This window comes from Macaca thibetana, chromosome 14 (assembly GCF_024542745.1).
Source record: "Macaca thibetana thibetana isolate TM-01 chromosome 14, ASM2454274v1, whole genome shotgun sequence".
NCBI lineage: Eukaryota > Metazoa > Chordata > Mammalia > Primates > Cercopithecidae > Macaca > Macaca thibetana.
In genome coordinates, this window is record NC_065591.1 from 10517011 (window position 1) to 10539676 (window position 22666).

A 22666-nucleotide genomic window follows, 5' to 3' on the forward strand; every position below is an offset into this window, starting at 1 on the left:
GAGGCAGGCGGATCACTTGAGGTCAGGAGTTAAGACCAGCCTGGCAAACATAGTAAAACCCTGTCTCTACCAAAAAAAACCCAAACAACAACAACAACAAACAAATAGAAAAACTAGCCAGGCGTGGTGGTGCGAACCTGTAGTACCAGCTACTGGGGAGGCTGAGGTGGGAAAATCACTTGAACCCGGGAGGCAGAGGTTGCAGTGGGCTGAGGTCGCACCACTGCACTCCAGCCTAAGCAACACAGTGAGATCTTGTCACACACACACACACACACACGCACACAAAATTAATAGTTTTGGCCAGGCATGGTGGCTTATGCCTGTAATCCCAGCACTTTGGGAGGCCGAGGCAGGTGGATCACCTGAGGTCAGGAATCCCAGACGAGCCTGGCCAACATGGCGAAACCCTGTCTCTACTAAAAATACAAAAATCAGTCGGGCGAGGTGGCAGGTGCCTGTAATCCCAGCTACTTGGGAGGCTGAGGCAGGAGGAGGCAGAGGTTGCAGTGCGCAGAGATCATGCCATTGCATTTGAGCCTGGGAGACAGAGCGAGACTCTGTTTCAAAAAAATAAATAAAAATAAATAAAATAAATGAATAAATTTAAAAAATAGTCTTTAGTCCTTCATTCAACACATTCTCAAGTAACAACGGCTTTTATTTTTCAACCACAAGTTTGTGGTGGGAAAGACCATGACAATGACCACTGGTAGAGTTTATTGCCACTTCCTTGATCCATGTTACGGCGCCAGCAGTTTTCTCCACCACTGCTTCTGCACCAAGGGTGCAAATGGAAATAAAGTTGTTCCAGGATAAATCATGAGATTCAGGAAGTTATTCAACCCTTTGAATATTTATCCCCATTTGTATCTGCTTCTGAGCATTCACATAAAATAAATTATTCTTTGATGAGCAGTTGGTGCTGATACAGCAAGTCGAGCCACATCTATAGATTTGCTCATTTGTAATGTGAAAGTAAAATTCTGTAAATAAGATATTAACTTGGTCTTCATGTGTGCAGCTACATCTTTTCTGTTGAGACGGAGTTTCGCTCTTCTCGTCCAGGCTGGAGAGGGATGGCACGATCTCGGCTCACTGCAACCTCCACCTCCTGGGTTCAAACGATTCTCCTGCCTCAGACTCCCGAGTAGCTGGGATTACAGGCACGCACCACCATGCCCGGCTAACTTTTGTACTTTTAGTAGAGATGGGGTTTCACCATGTTGGCCAGGTTAGTCTCGAACTCCTGACCTCAGGTGATCCACTTGCCTCGGTCTCCCAAAGTGCTGGGATTACAGGCATGAGCCACTGCGCCTGGCTAAATCTTGAATTTAATGAATCCTGGTAACATCTAAAGTGGCACTACCTTGAATTTTACTGACTTTTCATCCAGTGGGCATTCAGGAATGTCAGCTGTTCAAGACTTCATTAGTCTCTCAGATTCTGTGTGGGCTTTTCCAGTCAAAGCAATGTGGCAACTTATCCTGATAGATAGAGGCTTCAGTGACTTTTTTATTTCTAGTTTAAAAGCTGGAAGAAATTTTGGGTTTTAAAGAGCTCATAGTACACACGCATAAAATACATAAGTCCTTTTTCTTTTTTTTTTTGAGACGGAGTCTCGCTCTGTCGCCCGGGCTGGAGTGCAGTGGCCGGATCTCAGCTCACTGCAAGCTCCGCCTCCCGGGTTTACGCCATTCTCCTGCCTCAGCCTCCCAAGTAACTGGGACTACAGGCGCCCGCCATCTCGCCCGGCTAGTTTTTGTATTTTTTAGTAGAGACGGGGTTTCACCGTGTTCGCCAGGATGGTCTCGATCTTCTGACCTCGTGATCCACCCGTCTCGGCCTCCCAAAGTGCTGGGATTACAGGCTTGAGCCACCGCGCCCGGCCAAGTCCTTTTTCTTTAAACTCTAAATGATCCTGAAAGAATGCCACAACTTAACTGGTACCATAATACTACATGAAAATGTTCTATCGCATAAGATACAGTAAGGTACATTATGAACATTTTTTTTTTTTTTTTTTTTTTTTTTTGAGAGGGAGTCTCGCGCTGTCGCCCGGGCTGGAGTGTAGTGGCCGGATCTCAGCTCACTGCAAGCTCCGCCTCCCGGGTTTACGCCATTATCCTGCCTCAGCCTCCCGAGTAGCTGGGACTACAGGCGCCCGCCACCTCGCCCGGCTAGTTTTTTTGTATTTTTAGTAGAGACGGGGTTTCACTGCGTTAGCCAGGATGGTCTCGATCTCCTGACCTCGTGATCCGCCCGTCTCGGCCTCCCAAAGTGCTGGGATTACAGGCTTGAGCCACCGCGCCCGGCCCATTATGAAAATTTATGAAACTGGGAAGATAGTTTTCATTATAGTTTATTTCTTTTCTGCTTTTTTTTTTTTTAGTTCTTATTTATAGTTTTGCCCAGGTTCTTTAGAGTTCTCCTTTATACTTGTTGGTATGTCCGTTTTAGTATTTTTCAACATACAAATTGCAGCTATGGGTTGAAAAAGCAAGTCTTCTAATCTCCCTTTTGTAAGCCAACAATCCACCCTTACATATAAGGGAAATATTATAAATTTTTTTCTATTTTAAAGTGCTAAAATAAGTTGTCAATAAAATTTTTAAAATTAGTTTTCCCAAAAAAAATTTTTTTTTTTTTATATGGAGTCTCGCTCTGTCACCCAGGTTGGAGTACAGTGGCGCGATCTCGGCTCACTGCAAGCTCCGCCTCTCAGGTTCACGCCATTCTCCTGCCTCAGCCTCCCGAGTAGCTGGGACTACGGGCGCCCGCCACCACGCCCGGCTGATTTTTTGTATTTTTAGTGGAGACGGGTTTTCACCATGTTAGCCAGGACCGTCTCGATCTCCTGACCTCGTCATCCACCCGCCTTGGCCTCCCAAAGTGCTGGGATTACAGGCATAAGCCACCGCGCCCAGCCTTCCCAAAAGTTTTTACAAGAAACTTTTACAAGTAGTACTTACTTCTTATATTTCCTCAAAGGTTCCAGGAAAATGTTGGGATTTCAAAATAAGGATTTATTAGACAGTAATGAAGTGTACAAAATTATAGCACTTACAACTGAAGAAAGCTAGTAAGAGCACAGGAGTACTGAGAACAAACTGAGTTCATCAATGAAAACTTCCATATTTTTACCTTAAAGTACTACCTTAAAAATTACAGATAACACAAGAATACAGAATTACACATTTCATTAGCCAGAAGAATGTGATGTCACCACACATCATTTAGCCTCTGGAAAATGTCACTGTATACTGGTGAGGGAATGAAAGTGAAAAAGGCAACACTGTGTTAATATTATGATGAACAGAATTTTGACTTCGTGCATCACCTGAAACAGTCTGAGGGTCTCCAGATCACAATTAGAACCGAATTCAATATTACAGTGTCCAAAATTCTCAAGTACCTCTCCAGATCTCTCCCAAGACAGGGCATTCCTGATAGGTTAGAGAAAACAGTCTAGAATCAGTTTAAACGCTGTCACCAGGGAAACCAGAATGCTGTCCCTAATAAGTCGCCAAGACTGGCTTTACTGAGAGAGGTGGCTCCAGAAACATGGAAAAAAACAAAAAGCAAAACAAACAAACAAAAACTACACCATGTTTTCTAAAGCAGTGAATCCTTAAATGTACAGAAATCAGAGGAACGAGAGAAAAAAAGGACCAGGTGGTCTGGGATTCTATACCTGAAGGAGATCTTGGACTATCAAAATTCATACCCTGAGCCACGACATAAACAGGGCACAGAAACAGGTTAGGGAGAGTGGAACAAAGAAATGAAAAACCTAAGATGGACTGGAACAAGGACATGATAATGAAGAAAGGGAGTTCAAAGAAACCAAACAAAAAATGAAAGTGAAACAAGTCAGCAGAGGGGGCAAAAGGAAGAGGAAAATACAATGAAAGAAATAGTCCCTGATGAGTTCTTTTTAAAAAAATTTTTGAAATTTTTGTAGAGATGAACTCTCACCATGTCGCCCAGGCTGGTCTCAAGCAATCCTCCAGCCTCAAGTGATCCTCCTGCCTCAGCCTCCCAACGTATTGGGATTCCAGGTGTGAGTCACTATGCCTGGCATTTCCATGAGTTCTAAGGGGACACTGTTACCTTCCCCCAGTCACAGCTGCAATGTGAAAAAACTAAGCAACTTACCTGCTGCTCTGAGAAGGCATGCAGGCTCCAGAAATGGCAAGTGATGAAGATAAACAAGCAACCAATGGAGACCAAAATCTGAGCTCCAGATTCAAAGTCCACAAATTCCCAGGAGCAGAAATGCCTGTGTCCCTTCAGGTCTCTGAAAGGGAGGTAACAAGAACCTGCCCTTGAAGGCCACTCTACAAGGGAAAAAGGAACCTACAATCATGGGCTGCTAGGTTCCCACGTGGTCTTTAAGAAAAACTGGGTGCTTTTTCCTGTGGCCAAAGGGTCAATACCCTACTTGAAGAAAGGAACATGGCTGAGTGTGTAACCCCAGCACTTTGGGAGGCCAATGCAGGAGGATCACTTGAAGCCAGATACTCAAGACCAGCCTGGGCAACACAGTAAGAACCCATGAGAAAAAAAAAGAAAGGAAGAAAGAAAAAAAGAGAAAAGAAAAAAGAAAGGAACACGATGGTATGAATCCCTGATCTTGGTGCTGCAGAGAACCCTAGGGCTTCCCCTTTGACACACAGATCTCAACTCTCAAAAAACTCAAGCTCTGGTGACTTTGGATTTGACCTTCTAGCCACAGATGAGGCTACACATCCACCACCATCATTTGCAACACAGAAATATAGGCAGGCAGCAGGTGGTGATTTTTTTATTACTTTAATCAAGAAAACTACTTAATATTTGATGCCTTACAAAACATGAGCTAGGCCGGGCGCGGTGGCTCAAGCCTGTAATCCCAGCACTTTGGGAGGCCGAGACGGGCAGATCACGAGGTCAGGAGATCAAGACCATCCTGGCTAACACAGTGAAACCCCGTCTCTACTAAAAAAATACCAAAAAAAACTAGCCGGGCGAGGTGGCGGGCGCCTGTAGTCCCAGCTACTTGGGAGGCTGAGGCAGGATAATGGCGTAAACCTGGGAGGCGGAACTTGGAGTGAGCCGAGATCCAGCCATTGCACTCCAGCCTGGGCGACAGAGCGAGACTCCATCTCAAAAAAAAAAAAAAAAAAAAAAAAAAACCATGAGCTAAAAGTGTTATCAGAAGTACATGAATCTCTCCAGTAGCACTCCACTTTTTTTCAGATAGATGACTGGTAAAAAAGCAAACTAGGCCGGGTGCAGTGGTTCACGCCATAATCCCAGCACTTTGGGAGGCCAAGGCTGGCAGATCATGAGGTCAGGAGTTCGAGACCCAAGACCAGCCTGGCCAACATGGTGAAACCCCCGTCTCTACTAAAAATACAAAAAAAAAAAAAAAAAAAAAAAAAAATTAGCCAGGCATGGTGGCGGGTGCCTGTAATCCCAGCTACTCAGGAGGCTGAGGCAGGAGAACTGCTTGAACCCAGGAAGCAGAGGTTGCAGTGAGCCAAGATGGTGCCATTGCACTCCAGCCTGGGCAACAAGAGCAAGATTCCATCTCAAAAAAAAAAAAAAAAAAACAGAGATGTTAGAAAAAGCGCCTATAGGACCCCAATGGGTTGAAGATGCCAGAAGAACAAGATTTTTTCAACTGATAACAGAGAAATTCCAAACATCACCCCTTATACTACTGACCTAGAGTTGTGTGGTGCTCAGATAAAATTCACTGTGTTGTTCAACTGGAACAATAATGGCAATGATTATTCTGCTGTGCCAGGCACTATTCTAAAAGGTTTCTATTCATTAACTCTTTTAATACTTATAACAGCTATACCTATAAGATAGGTACTATTCTCCCATTTTACAGATGAGCAAACAGACACAGAGGGAAGCTAAGATGACAGGAGACGATGATCCAGGATTCCAATACAGGAAATCTAGCCGCAAAACCTGCTCTTATTGTTTGTCTGAGATACAGTCTCGCTTTGTTGCCCAGGCTGCAGTGCGGTGGTATGATCTCTGTTCACTGCAACCTCCACCTCCCGGATTCAAGTGATTCTTGTGCTTCAGCCTTCCGAGTAGCTGGGACTACAGGTGTATGCTACCACGCCAGGCTAATTTTCGTATTTTCAGTTGAGATAGGGTTTTACCATGTTGGTCAGGCTGGTCTCGAACTCCTGACCTCAAGTGATCCGTCTGCCTTGGCCTCCCAAACTGCTGGGATTACAGGCATGAGCCACCGCGCCCAGCCCACCAAACCTGCTCTTAACCATAGTGGAACCACTTATCGGAAGTCAAAAAGTGTTCAAAAAGTGTGGGACTCTCCACTCAGCTGTGCCATAAGCTCAACATAATCAGTATGCTATGTGACATGGAGCTGGCCTAAGGAGCCCCACTTCCTGTGACTGGAGAACCGGTAATTCAAACTTTCATGGGCAAAAAGACAAAGCAACAATCTCCAAGTGCCTTCAACACTACACGCAAAGATAGCCAATGACAGTCTTTTGTGGTGGAGAAGTAGGGAGTGATGGGGTGAGTGAAAGTCCAGAAGGTGGAGGGGTCAGGTATGACCTGTAGTCCCAATACTCTGGAAGCTAAGGTGGGAAAATAACTTGAGCCTAGGAGTTTGAGGCCGCAGTGAGCTATGATCACACCACTGCACACTAGCCTGGGTGACAGGGTGAGACCCTGTCTCTTAAAAACAATAAGGTCAGGCGCGGTGGCTCATGCCTGCAATCTCAGCACTTTGGGAGGCAGAGGCAGGCGGATCACGAGGTCAGGAGATCGGGACCATCCTGGCCAACATGGTGAAATCCAGTCTCTACTAAAAATACAAAAATTAGCCAGGTGTCACAGTCAGGCGCAGTGGCTCATGCCTGTAATTCCAGCACTTTGGGAGGCCGAGGCGGGCAGATCACGACGTCAGGAGATCGAGACCATCCTGGCTAACACGGTGAAACCCCGTCTCTTAGCCGGGCGTGGTGGCGGGCACCTGTAGTCCCAGCTAGTCAGGAGGCTGAGGCAGGAGAATGGCAAGAACCCGGGAGGTGGAGCTTGCAGTGAGCCGAGATCGCGCCACTGCACTCCAGCCTGGGTAACAGAACAAGACTCTGTCTCCAAAAAAAAAAAAAAAAAAAATAGCTGGGCATGGTGGTGCATGCCTGTAATCCCAGCTACTCAGGAGGCTGAGGCTGGAGAATTGCTTGAACCTGGGAGGCGGAGGGTGCAGTGAGCCAAGATCGCTTCACTGCACTCCAGTCTGGGCAGCAAGAGTGAAATTCCGTCTCAAAAAAAAAAAAAAAAAAAAAAACCCAAGAAACAAAAAATTAGCCTGGCATGGTGACCGGTGCCTGTAACCCCAGCTACTCAGGAGGCTGAGGCAGGAGAATGGTGTGAACCCAGGAGGCGGAGCTTGCAGTAAGCTCCAGCCTGGGCAACAGAGCGAGACTCTATCTCAAAAAAAAAAAAAAAAAAAAAAAAAAAAAAGGCTTAGCCGTGTGTGGTGGCGCACCTGTAGTACCAGCTACTTGGGAGACTAAGGCAGGAGAATTGCTTGAAACTGGGAAGCGGAGGTTGCAATGAGTTGAGACTGTGCCACTGTACTCCAGCCTGTGCAAAAGAGCAAGACTTCGTATCAAAAAAACACAACAAAAAGAAGATGGAGAAAAAAGGGAGCTGCACGTGGGATATCAGAAAACAAAGCAAAACTCATACTGAAATGGTAATTAGAAGCAATGAGTAGCTCACTGTAGTAAAAACAGGGGCGACCAGCCCCCAAGGACAAGGTCTAGGCTGGAGCTCTGTCTGCAGGTAGTTACACTCACTAATTGCTAAACATTCATATTTTGGCATTTCCTGCTTAGCTGGGAGACTGGGAAACAATCCTACCTGGCTGGGCCTTGCTCCCTGAGAAAGACTCCCTACTGCTATTGCAGGTCACACATGGTGACCCGTAGCTCCCACCTTTCCTACAGGTTGTTTCCTGAAGTCCCTGTAAGCTGCCACAGACCAAAAGCTATTTTTTCTCTCTCTTCTTTCCCAGCAGGCCTGGAGAGACAGTCCCATTGCATGGACCAAAAAAGGCCTGGGGTGTCACTGAATTTAGCAGCCAAATCATAGCAGTAAGGAGTCCTGATCCTCTTCCAGACCCATAAATGAGGAGCCAAAGGCAGACCCAGTTCCTTCCTCCTGGCCAGGCTGAGGGCCTTTTGCCAAGCTGTGAATTGGGAAGGGGGACCACAAGAAGGAGCTATGGCTTAGAGCTTTCAGTGAAAGGTGTATAAAGCAAAGCTGCCTTCAGTTCAGCATAGGGCGGAGAGAAAGCCTCCTCCCTGGAGTGAAGGACCAGCTCAGAGACCCATTCAGTGTTTGGGGAGAAGGGGGTTGTTTACAATAGATGGCTTCCAAACTTCCGCCTCAACGAACACAGCCCCAAAGGAGGCCGACCTTCATATTGCCAACTTCCCAAAGAGCACACAAGAAAATAGGCCGAGGCTGCCTAAAACCAGCTTGACTGGTTCTACAGAGAAGCCCCTGGTCTGCTCCGCCTTCCTCATGTTAAAAAGAAAAAGGCCAAAAAGGTGGCTGGGAGCCAGTCACTGAACACAGCCCTCCTCTCTTCCTGTCCGGCACCAGTTGTCCCTCAGGATCACCTAGCCACCAGTATCAGTGTCCATCTCCCCTCCTCTCCTACCAAATCTTCTGTTCATTTAGTTTTATAAGCGTAAAACTAATAATTTGGTGTAAAAAGGAAATGGATTTACTTTTGCCATTTTTGCCATTTTCGAATGAGAAATGTAAGGAATAACTGCAAGTGGGGGAAGTGCCAACCCAAAGACAGACATCTGTGGAAAGAACCCCCACAGGGACTGACAAACCTTATTTATCTTGAGATGGGGTCTCACTTTGTTGCCCAGGCTGGAATGCAGTGGCATGATCATAGCTCACTGCAGCCTCAACTTCCCAGGCTCAAGTGATCCTCACATCTCAGCCTTCTAACTAGCTGGGATACAGGCACGTGCTACCACACCCAGGTAACTTTTTAAAAATTTTTTTGGCCGGCAAGGTGGCTCATGCCTATAATCCTAGCACTTTGGAAGGCTGAGACAGATCACGAGGTCATGAGTTCAAGATACCAATATAGTGAAACCCTGTCTCTACTAAAAATACAAAAATTAGTGGGATACAGTGGCATACGCCTGTAATCCCAGCTATTCAAGAGGCTGAGGCAGGAGAATCACTTGAACCCAGGAGGCGGAGGTTGCAGTGAGCTGAGATGACACCACTGCACTCCAGCCTGGGCGACAGAGCAAGACTCTGTCTCAAAAAAAAAAAATTTTTTTTTTTTTGGTAGAAATGAGGTCTCGCTCTGTCGCCCAGGCTGGTCTTGAACTCCTGGGCTCAAGTGATCCTCCTGCCTTGGCCTCCCGAAGTGCTGGGATTACAGATGTGAGCCACCACACCTAGCTTGAGAAACTTGAAACATTCTAGACAAAAACAGATATGAAGATAAAGGGATCTAGCCTATTTATATTCATCAGAGGAGGAGCTGTCTAGAGGGCAAGAGGAGGAACTGGGATGCCTCCTCCTCTGAGACACAACTGGAAATCAAGAGGCCAGATTCTCTCTTGGTGTTGTTTTAGAATCAGCTGTAACATCTCAGTCTAAAAGATGAGCAATGATGCCGGGCACGGTAGCTCACTCCTGTAATCCCAGCACTTTGAGAGGCCAAGGCAGGCGGATCACTTGAGTTCAGGAGTTCAAGACAAGCCTGGCCAACATGGTGAAACCCCGTCTCTACTAAAAATACAAAAAGTGGCCAGGTGTGGAGGTGCGCACCTGTAATCCCAGCTACTTGGAAGGCTGAGGCATGAGAATCTCTTGAACCCAGTGGGTGGAGGTTGCAGTGAGCTGAGCTCGTGCCACTGCATTCCAGCCTGGGTGACAGAGCAAGACTGTCTCAAAAAAAAAAAAAAAAAAAAAAAAGATGAGCAATGACCTTCAATGGCCTATACTATAAAGGAAGGGGGCGGGGGGCAGTAACATTCTGCTCAGGAGTCAGAACTTTCAGGGTTAGCCTGGGGATAGCCTGGCTCTCCAGCAGTGGGAAGAGGGTGACTTCCTCCCCCACGGGTTTGTAAAGGCTTACTCTTCCCTTTGCTGAGACAGAAGGGGGAAAATGCAGAGATAACACTTCTGTGACTCACTCACGTTTGATGAAGGCTGGGAGGTAGCCTGGAGAATCCAAGCTTCAAGCACAAAACGTACAAATACTGGAATCTCCCGTCAAGAGAAGGAAATTCAGCCACCTATCTGGTTTGTCATTTTGCTGAACTTCCACTGAAGGAGGAAGGGCCAGATTTAAACTCCACCCACCCTTTCCACATCCTTCTCAATTTTTGCTTTGATGGGAAAGTGGGGAAACTGGTGGCCCCACCATGGCTAAAAGAGAATCAAATCCTTTCTACACTTCTCAAAGCAGAGGCCTAGCAGCTCCAGTCCACAGCTTAACCAAGCAGAGGGAATAGGGGCTGGCCCTGGTTACCGTAGGAAAGCCTCACCAGGCAGTCTCAGGGAAGGAAGATGAGCACCCTCCTCACTCTTTCCCTCTGCTGAGGTTACTTCATTCCAATCCATTAACGGGCTTCAAAGTGCTGCTGGGGAGAGTCCATTTAGCAGAGAAGCTATCACGGGGCCAAAGGTGGCGCCCACCCCCTACCCCATTTGTCGATAATGGGCCACAAAGTCTGAGGCTTGGCTGCACTCTAGACATAAAATATTCATTCAAGTCGACATAATACATATATAGGAACCTCATGGAAGCTCCCGGGAGAAGAGTAATGCCAGTCAGGTGGCTAAGTGCTCAATGAGAAAGAGTTCATGAAGGCCTGGGTTAGTCCTGATCAAATGCCCACGGAGAATTGGGTTGTTCTGTCCAAAGGGGAAACAATCTAGTCTGAGAAGTTCTGACTCCCAAGAGCTCTAACCCTGCAAACCTCTTAAGCAAACAGTCTCAATCTTTTCCTACCTCACAGGCACCAGCTCTGCTTAGGACATTTATGTTGAGAAAAATCTCCAGCCCAATCTTTGGTTAGTCTGAAAGATTCAGTTATCCCTGTGTAAACTTTTATTTGAACCTGCAGCAGGCCAAGTTTCAACAACTGCCTTATATCCATCTGTTTAGCTACTTCCCAAAGTCCATAAACTGGAGAAAAGTAATTTTTTTTTTTTCTGAGATAGTGTCTTGCTCTGTCACCCAGGCTGAAGTGCAATGGCACAAACACAGCTCAATGCAGTCTCGACCTCCCCAGCTCAAGCCATCCTCCTGCCTCAGCCTTCTGTGTAGCTGCGACCACAGGCATGTGCCACCACGCCCAGCTAAATTTAAAAAAAATTTTTTGTAGGTATGGAGTCTCACTTTACTGATCAGGCTGGTCTTGAACTCCTGGCCTCAAGCAATCCTCCTGCCTTGGCTTCCCAAAGTGCTAGGGTTACAGGCATGAGCCATGGTGTCTGACCAGAGAGAAATTATTATAGTTTACTAGGTACAGTTACTTTTACCAGGTTCAAAGGTTACGAACTCCAAGGACTCCCAAAGCCCTTGCTCTAACAACACGTCATTCCAGATCCCTACGGCCAAGCTGAAAGTGACACTATTTGGTCTGACATTCACCCACATTCCTAACCAGAAGGCAGCACCATCAAGGAGCCCCTGGCCAGAATCAAAGGACAGAGTGAGAATTAGCACCAGGACACACTGCTGCACAGCTCAGAGTGTGGAGTGAGATGCTAGCTAGCTCATCCAATCTACCTAAGTGACACCAAAAACAAAAAAAATATATTTACCCAGCAGATCACCTGAGGTCAGGAGTTTGAGACCAGCTTGGCCAACATGGCAAAACCTCGTCTCTACTAAAAATACAAAAATTAGCCAGGCATGGTGGCAGGCGCCTGTAGTCCCAGCTACTCCGGGAGGTTGAGGCAGGAGAACAGCTTGAACCCGGGAGGCGGAGGTTGCAGTGAGCCGAGATGGCATCACTGCACTCCAGCCTGGGCGACAGAGCAAGTCTCTGTGTCCAAAAAACAAAAAGAAAAAAAAAAAGATTATATATATGTCCAGAGTCAACAATGGGGTCCAATGAAGAGTGTTTGGAGTACTTCAGCTATTCTTTATAGGATCTTGTAACTTTGTTTTCTTCACCAGTACTTCCAAACTCCCCTTTCTAGAACTGAGAGAATAAACAATGCCACTCACCACCTAGAAGCCTGACAGCTGCCCCCTCCCTTCCCACTGTAGCAGGAGTGGGGCGAGTTTTCTCTCAATCTCTCTCTCATAGTTTCTGAGGCTCAGAGGTGGGGCAGGTCCCAGATCCAGTAGCCTCTCCCCCAGGTGTTATGAACTCTAGCAGGTGAACTCTGAAAGCTGGACCTTTCTCCAGGCTTGCCTGTGACTACTGCTGCTGCTGGCTGGAAGGCGAACAGTCATCTTGCTGATTGCTTTCACAACTGCCAAGCTTCCAGGCCAGCAGAGCCATTTGGAAAAGAAGTGAACTGAAAGCTCAGCTCACAGACTAACAATCCCCCAAACTACCAGCCCCAGATTAGAACCCTCCTTCTGCAAAAGCAAGAAGTCTATGGCTGTGAACAAGCACATCTGGAATCAGGTGTCACAAAAACCATCTTAAAGACAGGGCTTGACTTTTTTTTTAGTCTCCTACTTTCGCTGTTACAAGCGAAGTCGACAGCAAACAGGCAATCTCCCTGCAACGCAAGGTTTATTTTTATGCTTCAACATTTTCTGTGTCTGTGTGTTTCAGAGTGATCAAAGGGCTCCTGGAAACAGGTTCTCATCAGCCACATTTTTAAAGAAGAGGGAGAGGAAGAGCAAGAAAAGAGACTGGAGACAACCAGTGGTGTTTGTTTACCTATTTTCTGGTAAAACCAGTTTAAATAATTTAAATTTAAATAAGGTGACAGAAGACCTTTAGGGGAGGAAATCAGCCCAACTAAATCCCCTTTTTAAAAAAAATAACATTAAGACTATAGTAATGACCAAGTTTCCATGACTACTTTAGCTAAAATCACAAGAGGACCAAGAAGAGGTTTCTTTCACTTGGTGGCATGATCTACTCTCGGAGGTCAATGTTTGATACACCTGGCCTTGTGACCTGAGGAGTTGCTGTTTGTCTTTTTTCCTATTTTAAAGAATACAAGGATCAGGCCCGGCGCGGGGGGCGTGGTGGCTCACGCCTGTAATCCCAGCACTCTGGGAGGCCGGATCACCAGGTCAGGAGATTGAGACCATCCTGGCCAACATAGTGAAACCCCGTCTCTACTAAAATACAAAAAATTAGCCGGGCACGGTGGTGCGCGCCTGTAGTCCCAGCTACTCAGGAGGCTGAGGCAGGGGAATCGCTTGAACCCGGGAGACGGAGATTGCAGTGAGCCAAGATTGCGCCACTGCACTCCAGCCTGGTGACAGAATGAGACTCCGTCTCCAAAAAAAAAAAAAAGAAAGAAAGAATACAGGAATGTGTCTGGGATAGGTGCATCCAAGGTTTTCCAAAGTCCCTGCTTTTACTGGAATGAGACTTCATATTAAGTCGATACAGTGATTGGCTACCCTGAGAACAGTAGAAGGTATGAAGGGGCTAAGGAGAATCTAAGTCCATAAAGAGTAGAAATAGGATGGGTAATCAATAATCATAACAGGATGACAATGTACGCAGCTACTGCTCTGGGCAAAGTTATCAAAGAGCTTACTTACATTCCCAAATGGTCACTGACTGCTGCTATCATGAAGTCAGTGGATGCACACTACGGTGGAATCCCTACTATATGCTCAGCAGTACACTAGGCATGTAAGGAAGAGGGGAAATCAACACACATATCACAGGAATACACCATGGCAATAATGCATTTACATGTAGTAAGCAGCACAAAGAAACCACACTGAGGCAGTCTGTTACTCTGCTCTGCTGAACACAATGCCCCCCCACCAGCCTCACTGAGAGAGTAGGCACTCCATCGCCACTCCCCAAATGCCTGAGGGTGCCAGTCAGTCACTTGGTCTCCTCCTACCAGCTCACGATCAACAGTCTGGGAAAGTTCTCTGGTTAAGCAGGGTTTACCTGCTAAAACAGAGGTTGTGAGAGGAAAAAGGGTGCAAAAAGCAACCTCAAGAGGGCCTAGAGAAAGCAATTCCCAGTAAGGAGAGATAAACAGCTGGCAGGCAAGGGAGAGAAAGACTGCGAGACACCGAACATGCTCCTCTGTCTCCGAAGACCCACCTGTCCCATGAGAACCAGCTGCCGAACCCAGTGATGAAATGGAAATCAACCATCCCTCCCTCTCAACCCCTATTTCACCCCTAGAAGCAAATAATCCACAAGTAATAAAAGGATCAACCCTGCAGAGAAAAACTCTGCCTAGAACTTCTTTTGAGTTCCTAACTGCCCAGGTGACAGAGAGAGCCAGGGGTAACAAAATAGAAAAACACAGTAAATGAAAGGAGGTAAGATTTTTCAAAGAATGTTCACATGCAAGAGAATATAACAAGTGCTCTACCGGGCTACAAAGAAAGAGGGGAGTAAGAGGGAAACATAAAGGATGGAATGAGCGGAAAGAAGGCAAAAAGCACAGCAGCCCCGGGGCGGAAGCACTTCTTTTTCAAGTCAAGTTTTTTTGGCCTAGTAAAGTTCTCCACCAAGAAAGGTATGACAGGCAGGGGCCTCTGCACAGAGCAGTCAGCAAAGGACGCTAGAGACGGTAAAAGAAAGGGGAGGGGTGGAAAGTGGACGCCTCTGGGATCAAAAGTGAGATGACACAGAAAGGCTAAGACTTGGGTGACAAACCATAGCAGTGATTGCCAGGATGAAGGGGACCGTGGAGTCGTGAGGCTGAGGTGTAGCTAGAGAAACTAGCATGCAAAACACCCGGACTTCCTGGGAATTACAAAGACTTAGCCAATAGGAACAGAATGGATCCAAGCATGGTGGGGGGATACACAGGACATGAAGAAGGCAGGAGACTAACGTGGAGATGAAAGGCAACGCTGAGTAAAAGGTACAGTAAGGAAGATGCGGTGAGGGTGGAGAAACAGGAAGGCAACAAGCAAGAAAGAAAATACTCTAAGTGCCAGGCACGGGAGTGAAGACACAGAAAGTCATCATGGTTTGTGTTTCAGCGTACGAAGACAGAAAGGCAAAAATTGTGATGCAGCGAGGTCTGGGAAAGGACTGAGCAACAGGTTGTGTTAATACGGTGGGGCCAAGTGTCTTTCGGTTGGGAGGAAGAGCCCAGTGGAAGGCTAGTAGAACCCTCACAGAGAGAAACAGGAGACCCCGGGACCTAAAAGCCAAACCCGAGGGCAAGAGAACAAGAGGGATCCAAAGACTCTGAAGGGAGTGATGATTGGAACCCCAAAGGCAACCTGTGGGAAAACTATGCGCATGACAGCTGTGGGGAAACACGGAAGCGACAAATGCCAGCGCCAGGATCCAAGGAGCTCCTGGAGCAAAGAAGGGAAAGTGATGAGCAAAGAGTAGGCGAAGGATTTGGAAAGGTGATGAGGGTGGAGCTGGTGGGTTGCAAGCAAGAGGGAGAGAACAATTTGGAAAACGAAGAAGCAGGATAGAAAAAGCTGGGGGAACTGCAAAGGGCCAGGGATCGAGAGCGCAGTCCAGGGCAAGGACCCCGAGGGTGATAACCAGAGACTGGCAGAACCGGTGCGGGCGGAGGGGAAGCGAGGCAGGAGAGACGAAGGGAGAGGTGGACAACGATCTGTGGCAAATCGCGGGGTGCTGCTATTCGAGGAGCGGGAGGGTGGCTGCTTTAAGCGTGGGTGGAGGAAGACCAGAAAGGCCCCTGAGAGAAAAAGGGAAGAGAAAGGGAAGCTGGGGAGGTGACACGGAAGAGCGCAGGAGGGCGGTGAGGGGAGAGGGGGTTGGCAGAAAGACAAGTGTGCAGCTTGGAGTCAGGACGAGGTGGGTCCCAGGTCAGGACTCGGAAGCGGGATGTGCGGAGCTGGAGCCGGGAGCCGGATGACAGGGCAGCCGAGGCTTGCAGGATGGCAGCAGGGGCACGAGGAGAGCAGAAGAGGGTGTAGGCTCCGCAAGGTGCAAGGGGCCCAGCCAGAGAATTCGGGGAGCCCTCGGGGCTCCTTACCTGCTCCGTGTCCCTCTCGTTCAGCGTGGGTAGGGGGGTCCGAGCGCTGGACATGGCGCCGGTATCTCGGGGGAGGGAACCGAGAAGCTTGGAGGAAGGGAGGGAAGGGAAGGCGCGGAGCCCGGCCGGGCGGGGCTTCTCACAGCAGGAGCACCCGCCGCATGGGCCCCGGCCGGGGGTGCGGGGAGGCCGGGCAGCCGCTCACGCCAGCCCGGGGATGCGCCGCTCGGGCTAGGCCGCGCCGGCTCCGAGCGGCTCCGGACCGCACCCCCCCGACCCCCGGCTGGGCTGTGCCGCCTTTCGGCCGGGCCGCGCCGCTCCGCCTACTCTCTGCCGCCGCAGCCGGCCGCCTGCCTCGCTCCTCCCCTGCCCTCAGCGGCACTGCTCCGCGCCCGGCACACAGGCAGCCGCCGCCGGACCTGCTGCTCCCAACATGGCCGCCACCACCGCCGGCCCTCGGCTCTTTCCGCCGGCAGCAGCCGGAAACATCCGAAGCGGCTAGAAACGGGAGGTGGGGCGCGCCTTCTCCTCCCGGCCACAGACTACGGGTGAATTCCGGAAACAGCCGAAGAAGGTAACCCCCGGGGACGCGCGCACCTCCTCGTAAGAAGACGAAGCTTCGGCTCTGTTTACGGAAATCCACGAAACGACCCCGATTACCTACCCCCTCAGCCCCCGTCCACAGACATCCAGCCACGCCCACCGGCCTTTCCCCGCCCACTTCAAGAGGGCTTTCGGCAGTTTCCGGAAATACCCGAAGCTCCTCCGCGTGCTGAGCCGGCCACGCCCCCTCCCACCGCCCTGCCTAGGGCGGTCGTCGGCCATTTCCGGCAACACCCGAGGCCCTCCGAGCACCCGGTCGTTTCCCCGGGTGACTCTCGGAATCTGATTCGCTTCGTGTCTTTCCGTCAGTTTTCGGGTATTTTCAAACCTTGAACAGGAAGCATGGGTCACCTGTTCGTGCTTGTGATTTGACTAAATACAAAACAAGATTGTTAGCCGGCCCTGCGATTGGCATCCTCTGGTTCTATAGCAGCTTCCTGTCTGCATTTCTGTCCATCTGTCCAGCTCATAAAATCCATCTTCTTTTTATCATCTAGCCTATCAACATACCTGTCAAACGCAGCATCAGTCTATTGCCTGTCTGCCACCGTCTATCTTGGCTTCTTTGGATCCATCCGTGCATTCCTGCATCTAGTCTGCAGGGCTCGGCAAAGCCCCAGGAAGGCCCAGGGCAGCGTCCTCTGCACCGGATGCGGGAGCGTCCAGGGCCCTGCATTTCAGCCCCAGCTCTGCCAAGCGCAAATGCTGCGTGATCTTAGAAAAATCACATAACATCACTGAGTTTAGGCTCCTCTTTCCTATGGCTTTGTTCCTGCGTTGACATTCGAAATGACATTTCTAAATTCCAATTACCTTTTAAAATGCATCTACAAGATAAGACATTTAAAGTTTATTTTCTTTCCTCCTCTGGGCCTCATTTTCCCCATCAGTAAAGTGAAGCCATTGGATTCATGAACTCGGAGGTCCTTCTCAGCTTTGAAGAGCCCTTGACTAACAGGAAGTCTGTATGGCAACTACGGTCCACTCCTCACTTCCCCTTACACTGTGTTACCAAGGACAGGCAGTATCCTGGGCTGATTTCCCCAGCGCCAAGCTGTCCTCACCCATAGTACCTGGAACATGTTGGAACCACACCCTCCCGTCAGTGGCTTAAGGTGGGCAGGAGGCAGAGGCCCCACAGAAGTCAGAAACCAGGCTCAGGCAACAGGTTCCCAAAGGTACAGGAGCAGAGAGGCCCCAAGAGTTATTGGGAAAACTGCTGATTGGACCCCTGCTATTTGACCTCCAACTCCCAGCTACAGCATCTTGAGCCAGCCTTCATCCCACCAATCAGAGAAATAGGCATCTGAGCAGATGTAATTACCAGGGTATGAAAGTACTTCCTAAGGCAACAGGTATCACTACACTCTTAGTAAATCCCTGGAACTCCGGCACTGCTCCCCATGCCCCATGCCAGCTCTATTCAGGCACCCAACCGTTGAGGAAGAAGGTGGTGAAGGCACACCCATGAAGGTGAGGGCAAGACAGAAGAGGACAGAGAATATTTCACTCCCCCGACCCAAATTCAATCCTTGAGAATCATCTGCCCTCTGGTGGCCAAAGGGAGACACACTGCTGATTCCTGTGCCTGGTATCACCTCTAATGCCAGGGTCTGGAAAGCAGGGAAAAGAGAGAGGAAGCAGTTGGTGGTCGGTGTTCCAGCAGTCTCTCCCTGGTCCACGCTCTCGTCTAAATAGACTCCATCTTCTCCAAGCTTCTCACTCTAGCTCTAACCCCTGCCTCACCCTTGCCCTTTGATCTTCAGCCCCGACCCCTACCCTAACTATCCTTTTCTCTTCCTCGCTAGCTTTGCACAAGGCTGCTGAGCTTGTCTCCCTGCCTAGACTCCCTCCAACCTACTGCACCAGACATGTCAGAATAATCTTCCCAAAGTCCAGCTCCAGTAACATCTCTGCTCTGTTAGAAAGCTATCACCAGCTCCCTCACAGGTTATAGGCAGGGCTAGCTTCATTGACCCATGACCCATGCAGTCACACAGAGCCCTGTGCTTAGGAGGGCCCTGAGCTTGGATTAATGTTCTGCTGTCACCATCTTGATTTTTTTTTTTTTTTTTTTTTTAAGACTGGATCTCGCTCTGTAGCCCAGGCTGGAGTGCAGTGGTGCGATCTCAGCTCACTGCAACCTCCACCTCCCAGGTTCAAGTGATTTTCATGCTTCAGCCTCCTGAATAGCTGGGATTATAGGTGACCACCACCACGCCTGGCTAATTTTTTATGTTTTTAGTAAAAACAGGGTTTTACTATGTTGGCCAGGCTGGTCTCGAACTCCCAACCTCAAGTGATCCACCTGCCTCGGCCTCCCAAACTGCTGGGATTACAGGCATGAGCCACCACGCCCGGCCCACCATCTTGAAATTTTTGACCAAAAGGGCCATGCATTTCCATTTTGCACTGTGCCCCACAAATTATGTAGCTGGTCCTGGCTGTAGGAAAAGCCTTTAACCTGCTTTCAAAACTTTGCTCAATCTGGCCTCACATTACCTTGCAATAACCTCTCTAACTATCACTGATCACACTTCTCCCTAACTCCCACCCTGCTGCCAATCTCTCTTCCTTCCATGCCTTTGTTCAAGCTGATAGATGATTGCCCGTCACCCACCTCAGCTTCCAGAACCGCTTCAAGATCCAGTTCAAATTTCACCTACTCAAATCCATGAGCCCTCCCAGTTCTCCTCAAAGATGAATTACTGCCACACATTTACCTCCTTTCTAAATCTGCAAATTCATTCATTCATTCAGTAAATCCCTATTGAGCACCTACTATGTGCAAGGCATTGTTTTAGGCTTTTAGGTAGATCAGTGAACAAAATAAAGATCTCTGCCTGCCAGGTGTGGTGGCTCACGCCTGTAATCCCAGCACTTTGTAGGAGGCCGAGGTGGGTGGATCATGTGAGGTCAGGAGTTCGAGACCAGCCTGGCCACCATGGTGAAACCCCATCTCTACTTAAAAAAAAAAAAAAAATACAAAAAATTAGCCAGGCATGGTGGCGGGCGCCTGTAATCCCAGCTACTTGGGAGGTTGAGGCAGGAGAATCGCTTGAAACCGGGAGGCAGCAGTTGCAGTGAACCGAGATCACAGCAAAAAAACTCTGCCCTCTGGGAGCTTACTTTTCATTTTGAGGAAGACACACAACAAACAAAAGAGTCAGTATTAAGTGACATCAGAAAAAAACAGAGCCAGCTAAGGGGGGGGTCAGGAGTACAGGGGTGAGAGGGTGGAAGACAAACTGCAGTACTGAGGGGGTTCATGAAACCCTCACTGAGAACGTGACACTTGAGTAAAAACTTGAAGGAGACCGGGTGTGGTGACTCACACCTGTAATCGCAGCACTTTGGGAGGCTAAGAAAAAAAAAAAAAAAAGACGTGAAGGAGGTGAAGGCATGAGCTCTGCAGACATCTAGGGGAAGAGCAACCCAGGCAGAGGAGCGTACCTATCCTGTTTGAAGATCAAGGGGCCAATGAGCCTGGAGCAGAGTGAGTGAGGAGGTGTGTGGCGATGGGAACCAGGCCTGGTGGGCTACCGTCGTGGTTTTCCCTGGGAGTGGGATGAGTTGCCGCCGGAGTGACATGATCTCACTGGCTGCTGGGTTGGGAACTGAGTGAAAGGGCATGACAGAAGCAGACCCGGGGGACTAGCAAGGAGGCTTTTACGACAATTCAAGGGAGAGATGCCAGTGGCTTAGGGCCAGGCAGCAGCAGTGGAAGTAGTGAGAATTGATCAGATTTGGGACGTATTTGAAAGGTGCAGCCAACAGGCTTTCAGATGGGTTGGGGTTATGAGAGAGAGGGGTTAAAGATGATTGTAGGCTTTCCCACCTGAACAGCTGAAAACACACACACAGAGTACAACTGCTGGGAGGTGTTGGCATTCAGCGGGCCCTTCGGGGTGACAGACTTTCCATCCTAGAACTACATTTGTCCTGAGAATGAGGGTGTTCTCTCTAGGGGAGAAAAGGACTGAGCAGATTTGGTGGCATGATGGCTCTGGGCTGAGGCACCTGGCTTCACGGAGGTAGGAAGGCAGACACCCCTGGAGGTGTTGCAGCCCCTTCCCTGTCGCTGCACCTGCAAGCAGCCTCAGTAGGGTGCCCCCCTCCCAAGAGACTCCGGTGGCAGAGAGGGTCTGCAAGCCCATTAGAGACCCTCTCCCATCCCAGCCCCCATCTTCTACCACACCTTAGGGGTGTGCAGGATTTTGCAGTTTACAAAGGCCCCCAAATGCAGAGTCTCATTTGAGCCACACAGCAGCTCAGCTGTGTGTGGGGTGGAGGTGGGGGTGACTACCACATTTTCTGCAGAGAAACAGGAAGCTCAGATTGCAGGAGCATCTGTTGGAAAGCGTCAGGGCCTGGACCAGACCAGTTCCACCACTGGGGTGCGGCAGGGGCCCAGCCAGTGTCCCCCGTTCCCATTCACACTCCCACATGCTCCAGTTTCTCTTCAAGGAGGGCAGGGGCAACTGTTCCCTTGTCTCAGACTAGCTTTGTCCACAAGAAAGAGAGGATTACCAGCATTGTGATATAAAAAGACAGATATCAGCCAGGTGCGGTGGCTCACACTTGTAATCCCAGCACTTTGGGAGGCCAAGGCAAGTGGATCACCTGAGGTCAGGAATTCAAGACCAGCCTGGCCAACATGGTGAAACCCCATCTCTACTAAAAATACAAAAAATTAACTGGGCATGGTGGTGGCAAGCACCTGTAATCCCAGCTACTCGGGAGGCTGAGGCCGGAGAATTGCTTGAACCCTGGAGGCAGAGGTTGCAGTGTGCCAAGATCATGCCGTTGCACTCCAGCCTGGGCCTCAAGAGCGAGACCTTGTCTCAAAAAAAAAAAACAAAAAAAAAACCGCCGGGCGTGGGTGGCTCACACCTGTAATCCCATAACTATGGGAGGCCGAGGCAGGAGTTATCACGAGCTCAGGAGTTCGAGACCAGTCTGGCCAAGAGAACGGCCTGGCCAATATGATGAAACCTCGTCTCTACTAAAAATACAAAACTTAGCCGGCCATGGTGGTGGGCGCCTGTAATCCCAGCTACTCAGGAGGTTGAAACAGGAGAATCATTGGAACCTGGGAGGTGGAGGTTGCAGTGAGCCAAAGATCATGCCATTGCACTCCAGCGTGGGCGACAGAGCAAGATTCCGACTCAAAAGAAAAAAAAAAAAAGGCATATATATCTGGTCTTCATTCGGGGTTTCTGGCCCAGAACTAAAACTCCTGGAATTTCCTGAGTGATGGGGAGAGAGGAGCATCTTTTGTTATTCATAATGAATCTCTTTTCACCACACCTGAGTTCACACTAATGAGATGACTTTTGGAGGATGGGGCTGGTGGCCAGAGAAACCAACCATGTGATTAGGGGATTGCAACTTTCATCCCTACCCCAGACCTCGGGGAGGGAAGAGGGGCTGCAGATTGAACCAGTGGCCAATGATTTAATCAATCGTGCCTAATGAAGCCTCCATCAAAACCCTAACTAATGGGGTTTGGGAGGTTCCAGGTCAGTGACAGCACCCACATGCCAGGAGGGGGTGGCTCAATCCAACTCCACGAGGACAGAAGCTCCTGTGCTTGGAACGGTTCTGAACATCACCCTCAGTAGCTCATCACCTGTTTGTCTATATCCTGTGTGACATCCTTTATAAACCATTTTGAAGTTCCCACAACCCCCTCCTTAGGTTTGATAATTTGCTGTAATGGCTCACAAAAATCAGGGAACGTAAGTAAATGTAAGTAAACCTAAGTAAATGTTTCCCTAATTTTTTTTTTTTTTTTTTTTGAGACAAGGTCTCATTCTGTCACCCAGGCTGGAGGGCAGTGGAGTGATCTCTGCTCACTGCAACTTCCACCTCCTGAGTT

General features: G+C 48.9%; 3 protein-coding genes across 14 annotated transcripts in view; 1 reads left to right on the forward strand and 2 right to left on the reverse strand.

Moving 5' to 3' along the window:
- MARK2 (microtubule affinity regulating kinase 2) overlaps window positions 1-16893 on the reverse strand; it is a 76206-nt gene extending 59313 nt beyond the window's left edge. For 11 of the 12 annotated variants that reach the window (XM_050757136.1, XM_050757128.1, XM_050757127.1 and 8 more), the window contains exon 1: window positions 16183-16848. In XM_050757136.1, coding sequence (XP_050613093.1) covers window positions 16183-16236 — 54 coding nt within the window. In that variant the 5' untranslated portion in view covers window positions 16237-16848. Of the gene's footprint in view, window positions 1-16182 lie in introns of all 12 variants that reach the window. The other variant, XM_050757129.1, reaches the window with a different exon arrangement.
- Window positions 1-22666, reverse strand: part of OTUB1 (OTU deubiquitinase, ubiquitin aldehyde binding 1) — a 238450-nt gene that overhangs the window by 149758 nt on the left and 66026 nt on the right. The window lies entirely within an intron of this gene.
- Window positions 1-22666, forward strand: part of PLAAT3 (phospholipase A and acyltransferase 3) — a 369991-nt gene that overhangs the window by 89910 nt on the left and 257415 nt on the right. The gene's annotated exons all lie outside the window — the stretch shown is intronic.